The following is a 12096-nucleotide window of genomic DNA, read 5'->3' on the forward strand; positions in this document are numbered from 1 at the left end:
CATTCAGGGAAGGCGGCACAATGCTAGAAGGATCTAGGCTGATAGTGCTGTTTTACTAATCTGGTCTTTCCTAACTTCTCCGAGGATAAGAATCACCTGCATTCTTATTCACGCAGCCTCCCAACAACCACCCCCCTCCCCAGCCCAGCCCAGATCTGGGAGGCCGGGTGGCTAGATATCTAACAAGCTCCTGGTGGGGGGGGATTTGTGCTGGGGGTCTGCGCAGCCAGCACTTCCCCCCCCACCGCCCACCCCCAGCCTCTCACAGAGGGGAAAATTTCAGGATGGTTTCCCCTGTGTGACAGGTATTCCAGGAACCTCCACGTTACATGAGGGGCCCTGGAGGTGGGGGACCTTCAGAAAGGCTTTGTTCTTGGGGAGGTCCCCGTCTCAGCCTCGGCCTCGGCTCTGCCCCACACCCCACTGCACCCTGTTCCCTCGGCAGGGCCAGGGCTCAGGAATTCAGTGGTCTTCCCGTGGCTGTTGTGCCTGCCAGCCACCCCCCAAGACCATGAGGTGAGGATTCCTCCTCTCCGCAGCAGGAAAGTCTGGTGATTGTCTCGCCAAGCCTGTGGGCCGGGGCAGTGGTGCCCACTGGGAGGCTTGAAGTCCAGAGGGTGGAGGAGAGGTCCCCAGGAGGCCCCAGACTCTCGACAGCACTTGTCACAAATATGGTCCCAGGCTCGGCCCCAGGGTCTTGGCCCTGTCAGAGACAGACTCCCTGGGCCACTGTGGATCAAGCCGGTGAACCAATGGGGCAGGGGAAATTGCATGTGGCTGCACTGGGCCTTGTGAAAAGCAACCTGAGAGGACGGAGGTCATTTAAGATGCAGAGTTCCCATCCTTGAGGCCCCAAGTGAGCGGTCTTTGCTCCTGGCTGAAGTCAGGAGCTGATTTTCCCTCCCAGACAGGTCATTCCTCCCAACGGCCCGCCTTGTCCACACACGCCCCTGCCCACCTGGGGATGCCTGGGGCAGCTTCCAGGTGGTCAGACCCGCGCTGCCCGCCAGGGGCTGTGTGGGGACCATACTTACCCATTCACGGCACTAGCCGCGGCCTGCGGGGGAAGACAGGTCACACTGAGCGGAAGTCAGGGGAGGACGATGGGCATTTTACAACCAGGAAGCGTGGTGGTTGGTTCAAGGAGGCCCCCAGGATCTCTGAAGGTGGTTGTGCAGACATGCTGAGGAGAGCTTCCCTCCTTGGGGTAAAGGGGCACCCCCTGGATGCGGGGTCCGGGGGCACACTCCGTGGCTGCCGTGGCAGGCTCGCCGGGGGCCAGGCCACTCCAGTTGGTTCCTGTCTGGCCTGGAAGCTCAGGGACATCTGGGAACTGAGTCACCTTGAGATTCTTGGATCGAAGCGGGTGAGGGAATGACTGTCGGGGACTCACTCCGCCTCTGGCTAGAGCAGCGGGGCTGTCGTTCCGTGATGAATGGAGAGGGGGGGGCTGCAACGTGGGCTGCTCACCCCAGAGCTGACCCACCGCCCTCCTCCCTGCCGCTCGCTGGCGCCTTTGTGCAAGGCACACGCCAGCCCCAGGCTGAGCGGGACAGCTGTGGGGGACCCTCCGGGCCTCCCACCCCTGCTCCTCCTCCTGCGTTCCCCACCCCCGCTGTCCCCGCCGCTGCCCAAGGACCCAGACGGGCTGCAGTCTTTCCTCCAGCGGACTCTCCTTCACCGCGGCCCCTCCCTCTGCTGTTTCCTCGGGACCTGCCCACAGTTTTGTCGTAACCGGCACGTCCCTGATTGCAATTCCTCTGCCAATCCCAAAGAGACCCCTTATGCTGATTTATTTTCAAGGACATCTTGCAAGGCCCAGTGAGGCCAGGACGGTGGGACAAGCAGGTGCCACTGCCCACGTGGGGAGCAAACCCGCTGGAGCCCAAAGGACCCTCCCAGATGCCCGCACTGAGACGGGCCCTGCCGTGGGCGGTGGGCACGCCAGCTGGGGCGTGGTCCCTGGAGGGGGCTCCTAGGTGCTGGCTTCAGTCCCCAGCCCCGAATGCCTGGGCAGCCACGCGCGTCTCAGGCCCTCTCCAGCCCGCCCAGGCGCCCGGTCACCACGGGCACAGGACCCATCACAGCCCCCTGCCCGCGATTAGTCCAGGGGAGGCCGCCTGGCGCCAACCGGGCAGGAAGTCCGGGGCAGAAGCCTGTGGCCAGTGGTTGTCCCACCTGGCGCTGCCTTCCTCACCCCCCCACCTCACCTGCCTCACCCCCTTCACCCCCCCACCACCTCCCCCTCCTCACACCCACCTTCCCACCCTCCTTACTCCTGCCTCCCTGCCTCTCCCCCACCCCCACCCCCGCCCCCCTCCTTACCCCCTTCTCTACCCCCCTCACCAACTCACCTCATCCCCTCACCCCCCCTCCTTACCCCCACCGCTCTGGGCCCCTCCTCACCCCTCTGCACCCTGCCCCATCCATGCTTGTCCCTTCACACCCCACCCCTGCTCACCCCACCCCCATCCAAGAGTCCCTTGCCTTGTGCACCTGCCCTGGCTTTGTGGAAGGCCACACGTGCGTCGTGATGAAGCCAGGCCGTCACTTTACTCCTCCTTCCAGTTTGGCAGGTGTTTCACTTCTGTTTCATGTTTAATGGCTACGGAGACTTGTTATAGTACTCTTTTTATTTAATGCAAATATAAGCAATCAATTGGCTTATGAATTTCCAAATCTGTGCACTTAAAAAAAGTAGCAGAAGAAGGGGGTAGATAAGGTTAATTTGAATTTTCTGGGAAGTAACTGTTAATATTTATAAGTTGATTATTTGAATTATTTGAAATTTGATTTATTTGAAATCGTGGATACCAAAGCACATAGTTCAGCTTTCCACGTACGCTGACTTCACCAACAGCCGTGGGCAGGCCCCGTCTCAACACAAATGCATGAGGGCCAGGGCATTCCCCAGACGGCGGAGGAGGCCACGGGCATGGGGCTGTGCCCCCTCCCCCTCCAGGCCACACAGCCAGCAAGGTGAGACCCGAGCAGAAGAGTCCCACAGAATGCGGAATTTTGATCCTCAGTCCTGGTTAGAATTAACATGTCAGTACGTGATGGTTGGTGAGTCACATTCTTCCTGCAGCACTGTGAGCAAGGGCTGTCTGCCCAGCACCCACAGCTCACCACGGGGAAAGGGACCGGAGCGTGACCACGCTCTCTGGGTAGCCGGCCGCATGTCAGACCACCTCACGACCCTAGGTTTCATTTGCACGGATGATAAACCAATTTAAGGAAGGGCAGCCTTTCAAAGGACGGTGGGCAAAGCTTTGTATTTTTGACTTAAGGAACCACAGATGTTCAGAGCCATTTTTGGTGTCAGTTTGGTCGTTCTGGGTGAGGATTCTCCACAGCCATGACTGCGGGTTGAGCACATGCTCTCCTTAATGGTTATCACAAGAGTCCCGCGGACCCGTCAGCTAACAGAGCAGAAAGAATGATGGGGCCGTTGAAATCAGCCCTGGGAAAGAGGTCGTCGAATTTTCATTGACAAAGCAAATCAAGCTTCCTAATTAGCTACAACATAGCTGGAAAGCTCAGCTCCTACTAGCCTGCAAGCCCTCTCTCTCTGCTTGTGTGACCCTCAACAGCCACTGAACACAGTAGCTGCTTTCGCTGTCTCACTCGTGTTCAAAGAACTCGTGGCAGGCGGTGGTAACCATGGCAACGAAGGCCATAAATTCCTGGAAGTCACATTCGCCGTCTCCATCACTGTCCAGAGTTTCCATGACTTTATCCACGACCTCCTGCTCTTTGATTTCCTACGAGATAGAAGAGAAATTGCCTAGCTTGTTTTTAAATGGAATGTAGGGCCATCAAAACATGATTAATAGTTGGCTGGCTTTCATAATTTGTATCAGAAGCAACTTAAGATATAAAATGCAAAATGCCAGAAAGGTTTTTCGTGTGGCTGGGAGACTCTTGGCTGGGCAGAAGTCTCTGGGGGTCCGCGCCGTCTCTTCCACCTGTAGGTCCCGTGGGACCAGAGCTACTTGAAAAAGACTGAATGGAACAACCAGGATCTAAAAAACTGCAGCTTGCTATCACTGTACTTACAACAAAAAACACCCGGGAAGGGGGAATGCAGTCTAGATAAGCCTGAGCATGGTATAAGCAAACATCCTGGAAGAAAACATGAACTTTTGGATCCCCCTAAGTGTTTCACTGCTTCTGGGAGTGGAAGTCCTTAGAGTGAAGGCTTTCAGTGGGTTTCCATGTTTTGAAAGTTGTTTTTTTCCTGGAATGACTCTTGGCAACAGGTCCTAAATTTGTTAAGTCCTTGTGTTCTCTTTGCCCCTTCAGTTGCTTTCTGGGTGTCATGGGACTTTCCTGCCGGTTCTGCTGCCCCTCACTGCCGCCAAGCAAACGGGGTTACAAGGCCCACAGGGGCAGACACAGGGCAGGGCTGCAGGTGCGGTGGGAAGAACGTGGCACCAAACACCCAAGGACAGCGTAAGAGCAGACTGCTCAGAATCGCCAGTCCCCGGAGCAGGAGAGCTCGGCCCCAAGCAGCCAGGGGTAATGTCCACGAGCCCCCTTGAATGTGGAATATATGCAGGATTGATTCCAGTGGGCGTTGGGCGGGACCTGGAAGCATCTGCCAAAGAGGGACGGGAAGTACGGTGTTTCGATTACATTATGGATTTGCCTCCAAACCGAAATTACAATAAAACGAGGCCAGCAAATGTTGACGATATCTTGATACACTTACCATGAATTATTTGTCTTTTATAAATTGTGGTTCCCACATGCTAAGCTTTTCCTGTTTTAAAATCAATAATTAATAACTATTTTACACAATTTATATTATTTTATAATAATTTTATAATTATTAATTATTGATAACTGCTTGTTGAGCTTTCACTGTAGGTTCAAACACTGTCTCATTTCACCCTTAGAACAACCCTCATCTACAGAAGAAACTGGGAGTTTTGGTTGTTAGGTTAGAAGGTGGGATTGGTGGGAAACTGACTGGGCAGGTGTGGACAGTGGCACTTGAACTTGAATGCCTGAGAAAATCCCAGAATCAGCCCAAGAAACGCCCATCCCCCCAAGCCTGCAGGCACGTCCTCGGATTTGGTGGTGCCCCTCACAGCGATGGTGTGTTTGGGTTGGGGTGCAGACAGGAGAGTCCCAGCCAGTCCTGCAGGTGGCGGGCCCTGCCTTGCTGCTGGAACCGGGGGAGCCTCAGTGAGCTCAGCGGGCTCAGGAGGGCGGCTCCTCATCACTGGGCGGCGGGGCCACACGCCTGGCGCTCTGGCACCGTCCCCGGAATTAGCGCTTGGTCAGACCTCGGCGCCCTGGTTGGTCGTCTGGCCATTTCCTGTGTGTGACCTGGGTTCTGGGCACTAAGGGAGGGCCAGGGCCAGGTGGATGCGGTTCATCGCCTCAAGGGCACGGGACTGGTGTGCAGTGGAGATGGTGGCCGGCCTGGGGCGGTGGAGACGGGCAGGGAAGTGAGTCATGGACATACTCCCCCGCAGGCTTATCAGGACCCCTCATGCCGCCTCCTACATTAGGGGCTCTTGCTCCACGGGTGCCCCCTTAGACCCCCCAGGCCCCAGGCCTCCCCTCTCGTGCCCTCAGCACGTAGGCTGCGGCCGGGGTTGATGCGCCAGGCTGGGTGCCCCAGAAGCAGGGCCATGTCCTCGGGCCTGTGTCTCTGCCGATAGTGAACACAGTGCGTCCTCAGTAAACTTAACTTGCTGAGTGAATAGCATCTTTAGTCACCCCGGTGGATGCTGATCATGCAGCTAAAGTGAAAATAGTCCTTCTCCCAAAATCAAGACCCTATGTTTAACATCTTTCTCGTGTGTTCATTGTGGCCCATAAGTCATGAGTATATTTTCCATCCCATTCCGCCATCATTACTGCTGTAAATCCTTAGATTTTTCAGAGAAAAGTCAGCATTATTTGGAACCTGTTCTTTTGCCTTTGAGACAGCAGTTTTTCCTTGCTGTTCCAACTATACACAAAACAGATGAAAATGAGAACCGTGGGGCCGTCTGAGTAGCCTCTTAAGTGAGGGTTCAGTTGCATAAACTCGTTTTTAGAAGCAGCCTACACTAGAATGACCTTCAGCGCAGCTCAGAAGAGAAAATGGACAGGTGGTTTTAAAAGCGGACAGGAGAACGGATAAACTGTCGATTTTAAAAATCAAGACTCACCTCTAAAAAATGGGAGAGCTCATTGTTGATGAGCTCCTTGAGTTCGGATTTCTTCAGCTTGTGCTTGTCACCCTCCCTTCCGGAATACTGATGGAAAACATCAATGAGGGCCACCATGGCCTTCTCCAGCTCAGACATCCTAGGGGTCCACAAAGGAAAGATGCCCTCTCATGCTTTTTGCCTTGTTTGTACGCAGAATAGTTAACATGTTAGCTGTGCAGACCTCCACCCAGAGGAGGGGGCTTGACCGGCCTTGGCTCATCCCCCCTTCAGGCAGGGGGCCTCTGTCCCAATTCTCCCAGCAGCCTCTTAGATCCACTCCTGCCCGCCCCTCCCTTCTTCATCCCTGTGGCCACATCCTTAAGTTCCCACGCCCCCTGGCTTCTGCGTGATTTGGCCAATGGGGAACTTCAGCAGATAGACAGGGGCAGCGCAGGGAGGGGCTCTGGGGGTCGATTCCTGCTTCCTCCCAGGAGGCCACCCTCTGCCCTTACCGGGCTCCAAGATGAAGGGACAGAGTGCAGGGGAGAAAGGACTGACTGCGAGCTGTTAGAATTAACTAGAAAGAAGTAAGGTGACCAGGAACAAAACGAGGCTACAAAAATCAATAGTGTCCCTGTATTCTACCAATAAACAATTAGAAAACAGAGTAGAAAAATCCTTTTCATAAATCCATAAAGCAACACACACATACTACTTAAGCATAAGTTTAGCAAGAAAAGCGCAGGTCCTGGGGCGCCTGGTGACGCAGCTGGTTAGGTGCCGACTCTTGGTTTCGGCTCAGGTCCCGACCTCAGGGTGGTGAGATGGAGCCTCGGGCCGAGCCCTGCGACCTGGGAATCTGGTTGGGGTTCTCTCTCTCCCTCTGCCTCTCCCCTCACTTGCTCGTGTGCATGTGAGCTCACTCCCTCTCTCTCTCAAATAAATAAATGAATAAAATCATTAAAAAAAAATAATGAAAGTGCAGATCCTTCCAAAAGACTCTAAGGATCGTAAAACGCAGGAACTCGCTTTCCTTTGAAATAATATATAAATTTAACTCATTTTAAATACAAGTCTGTAAGGCAATCTTTTTTGATGGGTGTGAGCAACATGAGCAAAAACAGCTGTAAAACTGAACTGGAAAAACAAATATGGCAGAAATGCCGCAGATATTCTTGAAAAAGAAGATGAGTGAGAGATCAGGGAAGACCTACCAGAAACAAAATTGTATTACAGGCCATAGGGTTGGGCTGGTTCTGAGGAAGAAGAGGCAGAGCGCCGCCAGGCACGTCGCATTCCCGGGGGCCCCCAACAGCCTCCGGCGCGGGGAGGGGGCCTGTTCACTGGTGCGCCCTGCGCAGGCCTGGAGCTGGGGTCTCTGCGGGCACCAAAGTACACAACTTCCTACTCCCCTCACCACCTGAACCTCAGACCGCGGCCTGAAAACAGGAAATATGTTGGATCCTGGGACTTGGGTACATTTTACAAAGGACGGCTTGTCAACTGTTTCACAAAACTGAGACATTCAGCCAGAGACGTCTACCGACCTTTGGCCTGGAGTCTTTGCCCTGTCACAGCTGAAAGTGGTTACAAGAACTACATCTAATTGTTGAAAAGTCGGTCCCATGTTGGGTACGTCACTTATATCTGAACAATAAGTTGGAAGAAATATTTAACATTTTATTTATTTCTGATTTCTCAAAGGAGAAAGCATTGAGGATTTTTGCTAAAGTCACCCTATTAATAATCAATATCCTTTGTTTTGCTCTTAAATCCCTAAAAATCAGATTTATCACACGTGGATGGGACAAATCACATAGACTAACATCTTTAACCTTTCATTCGTTCTTACCCTTTGCACCCAGGTTTTCAATGATTGATTTTGTTTTTTGGAAACAAAACAAAGAACCCAAGAAACATTTGTATCATTCTGATGTTTCTCAAAGCCTGTGATCATTTGGGGGAAGGAGAGGCTAAATTATTTTTTCATAAGGTATGACTAGTGGGATTTTTTTTAAAAGGAAAGGCATAAAACATCTATTCCATGTTTAAAAACTCCATATAATGTGATTTTCTTAACCACACTAAAATTAATTAAAATTTTTTTTTCCTTTTAAATTCTTCCCTGCTTTAAAGCTTATCTTTTAAGAGAAATGGCAATCAAATATCCGTATTTCCTTTCCACTTAGTTTGGTGAATGTTACTCCTGCATTAATCTCTTTATGTGGAAAGCGAGAGAGCTTCTGGGCTTTAACTCCCTGTGGAAGGGCACATCACACATGATGTGGGAAGGGGCCCTACCTCCCTGAGAAACCCCAACACTGAAGAAAGTTAAACCCACCAAACCCCCAATTTCTTTGACCCCGTTTGTAATTTACTTGTAAAGACCTCCCAATTGTCATGTAATTTCTGGGTGGTGTCCAGGCAGACCCTGACATTCCCCGTTGAGGGAAAAGAGGGAAGCGGTTGTACACCCAGGGCCAGGACAGAAGCAACAAGAAGAGAAAACATTTATTTTTGAGGTAGGGCTGGCCTAGCTCTGGTTGCCAGTCATTCTCCGCCAGGGGGGAAGTGAAAACCCTGCCCTTCAAAGACTTAGGGAAGAAGCGACATTTGTTAGTCCTGCTGGGGAAATGCAGCAGTCACCTCTGAGCCACGGGACCTGAGGTTTCTCCGATTTATGGTTTAAAACTCAGGCAGAAAGAGCCTCTAGCTGTCTCGAGTTGAGCAGTCACGTCCACAAAGCAGTAACAGGATTCACACTTGTCAGATGCTGCCAGTTATCCTAAAGGGGCTTTCGAAGCTACCACCTTGCTCCCAGCCCCACCCTCTGGGTTCCCTGCCCCCAGAAAGAAAAGAGCAGGTTCCCCCCGAGTGTCCTCACGTCAGTGGCTCCTGCTAGCTGCTCCCGTCCCTCCTGGCGGCCGCGTCCAGAGTGGCCTGAGCGGCTGTGGGGCGGTGTCTTATCCCTTCCCGGCAGTGGGGCCCGGCCGGTGCGGCCCGCTGTGGGCCCAGGCAGCCAATGGGGGCCGGGGGGGGGGCCGGGGGGGCCGGGGGGGCGGGGGGCAGCGGGCTGCCAGGCCTGCACACAGGGCCGCATTGAGCCGGTGGCCACCCGGGGACTTGCCGAGGAGCCAGGACTGCACTCCGGCCAAGGAAGAGAAAGTCCTGGGGGGCAGGAAGTAGGGAGTCAGCTTTTTGTGCTGTTTTTTAATTATACATGAATATTGATGTTGCTCTAAAGGCAAGGTTGGGGGTGGGGAGAGGAGAGAGACTGAGTCATTGATTCAAACAAAGCAAATGCTCAGCCCAGACTGCAGAGCTTCCAAGTACAGGCTGAACACGAGGACTAGGGCCCCGCGGGCTGCTTTCCAGCGGAGAGGCCCCTGCCCGGCCCCTGCACGGTCTCCTGCCCGCCCCCCACCCCGAGCTAAGCCCTGCTTCTGCAAAGTGGATACCGAATGCTTTCAGGGGAAAATCCTCATTCAGTGTGGTGGAGGGCACTTGCCGGGTGCACCCCAAGGCCTCCCGCCCCACCCGGGGTGAGGTCACAGACTGTTGGAGCTGGACAGTGCCCTGGACGTGTCCTGCCCAGCCTCGGAGGGTGCCGGCGGAACGCCCCTCTCTGGGGCCCCACAACCAGCTACGGGAGAGCCGGGTCCAGACTCCCCATCCCCCGTCTTCAGCAGCACCTTTCCTGAGCTGTTTCCAAATGGAAACCCAAAAGGCAGGCGTTCCTTTAGCCAAATTATACAAAAAGCCATGGCCTCAAACTCATCCAAGGACGTCTGGACCAGACGCGGGGCCCTTCTGCTGACGTGGGTTCACAGTGGCCACGGAAGGATCCGTACACAAGACGTCTGTGGACACAGCTGTTTTGTCATGATCTGTTTTACCAGGAAATTCTTGACTATTCAGCACGCGGCAGTATGTCCTGGAAACAGCACTGGGCTGTGAGCCGTGGGACTTGAGCTGTGCCATCCTGGACCCCCAGCCTGGGCCCACCCCTCCGTGAGGTGGGACCTGAGTGTGTGGGTTGGGCCTGCGCCCTCAGCTGCCCCACAGGCTGATGGCCGCTGAAGGGTCACACGCTGTGTGCACTCCGTAGGGCAGGACTTGCCCGAGTCCAGGGAAGGGGCGCCTGGCTCCGGGTGGTATGTGCCGGGCACTAGGGGCGGGTTCACCCTGTGGTCACCCTTCCGTGTACACAACACAGCTTCAGCTCCTGCAGCAGAAAAGCAGTTTGGAATCTATTCATCCAACCCCTGGACGCCTGAGCGTGGGGCCTGCCCCCTGGATACCCACAGCACAGCCCATGGGACAGCCACATATGGTGGATGCGCCCACCCTGTGGCGGGCTCTGTGCGAGCAGAGAGCGAGGAAGGGATGCTGGGGCTCACCGGCAGAGAGAGGAACCAGCATCCGGACGAGAGGGGCTTTCAAGTGCTGCAGGGCCCCCAGGGCAGCATCCTCTCCCGCCGGCGCTCACAGACTGAGACTTCAGCGGAACACGGGAGCGTGACCTCCCCTGCTGGGTGTCAACACCACCTCTTGACAGACAAGCGACTGAGGGCAAATTACAGCCATCCCGGGAGAGGGATGTTCACAGCCCTCATCCGCCAGGTGGTCTGGGGCCCAAAGCTCCTCCTTGGCCTTTGCACTTCCAGCTGACCCTGGCTTCCTCTCCAGACTCCCCAGTTCGGGGTCCTATCTCATTACACTGGACCCTTGGTCTAGTCACGCATGACCTGCTTCCCGCTCCCGACCTGCAGCTCTATTCCACGGGAGCGGCCTGTCCTAACGCAGCAAGAACTACGTACTTGAGTAGAACACATAGCCTGTGAGTGACGCAGAGGGACGTCCCAGTACTCAGAAGGCCTTGGTCCATGGAGATCTTTGGCAGCGGATGGACAGCCTACTCAAGCCGTCCTTAACCCGAAAGACAGGAAAAACTCCAGGTCTGGGAACCAAAATCTGACTTGAATCACCACCGCGGAGAACCACGGCCTCTCTCTCCCAAGTTCCCAGACCTAAGTCGGGTCGAACCCCAAGTCTCTTGAGGGAGAGCGAGGCCTTTCAGATGGGGCCCTGTATTGCCACCGGTACACATCAGGAACCGTCCTTCACGCCGTCCCCAAGGGACCTGCAGCTACTTGCTAATGTGACCACATAGTGGAAACATTAAGATCTAAAAGGAAACGCTTAGAGATCTCCAGGGATTATTAGGTATGGGCTCTGAGTGGACGCTAATTCCTGGGGCCACAAAATGGCACCATGGCCCCCCACTCCCAGTAGGAATTTGTGGTGTTCGGGTGACAGAGTCTTAAGCCAACCAGCTCACAGTGAGCCCACGTGGTGCAGAGAGTCTCCATGTAGTTATGGTTCTTGTCCTTTCTTCTATTAACGTAGTGTATCACATTGATTGATTTGCAGATGTTGAACCAACCTTACAGCCCAGGGATAAATCCCACTTGGTCGTGGTGAATAATCCTTTTAATGTACTGTTGGATCCTATTGGCTAGTATTTTGGTGAGGATTTTTGCATCCATGTTCATCAGGTATATTGGTCTGTCATTCTCCTTGTTGGTGGGGTCTTTGTCTGGTTTTGGGATCAAGGTAATCCTGGACTCATAGAAAGAGTTTGGAAGTTTTCTTTCCATTTCTATTTTTTGAAACAGCTTCAGAAGAATAGGTATTAATTCTTTAAATGTTGGTAGAATTCCCTGGGAAGCCATCTGGCACTGGGCTCTTGTTTGTTGGGAGATTTTTTATTACTTCTTCAATTTCCTTGCTGGTTATGGGTCTGTTCAGGTTTTCTATTTCTTCCTGGTTCAGTTTTGGTAGTTTATACGTCTCTAGGAATGCATCCATTTCTTCCACATTGCCTTATTTTTTGAGATATAGTTGCTCATAATATGTTCTTATAATTGTATGTATTTATTCG

General features: G+C 53.6%; 1 protein-coding gene across 1 annotated transcript; it reads right to left on the reverse strand.

Moving 5' to 3' along the window:
- Nucleotides 1-2618: 2618 nt before the first annotated feature.
- S100B (S100 calcium binding protein B) lies at nucleotides 2619-9144 on the reverse strand. Its single transcript, XM_032398793.1, has 3 exons — nucleotides 9037-9144; nucleotides 6171-6309; nucleotides 2619-3764 (listed from the first exon to the last, which is right to left on the reverse strand). The coding sequence occupies exons 2-3, from the start codon at nucleotides 6306-6308 to the stop codon at nucleotides 3624-3626; spliced, it is 279 nt and encodes a 92-aa protein (XP_032254684.1). The 5' UTR covers nucleotide 6309; nucleotides 9037-9144; the 3' UTR covers nucleotides 2619-3623.
- Between the last annotated feature and the right edge of the window lie 2952 nt (nucleotides 9145-12096).

This window comes from Phoca vitulina, unplaced genomic scaffold (genome assembly GCF_004348235.1).
Source record: "Phoca vitulina isolate PV1807 unplaced genomic scaffold, GSC_HSeal_1.0 scaffold120, whole genome shotgun sequence".
Taxonomy (NCBI): Eukaryota; Metazoa; Chordata; class Mammalia; order Carnivora; family Phocidae; genus Phoca; species Phoca vitulina.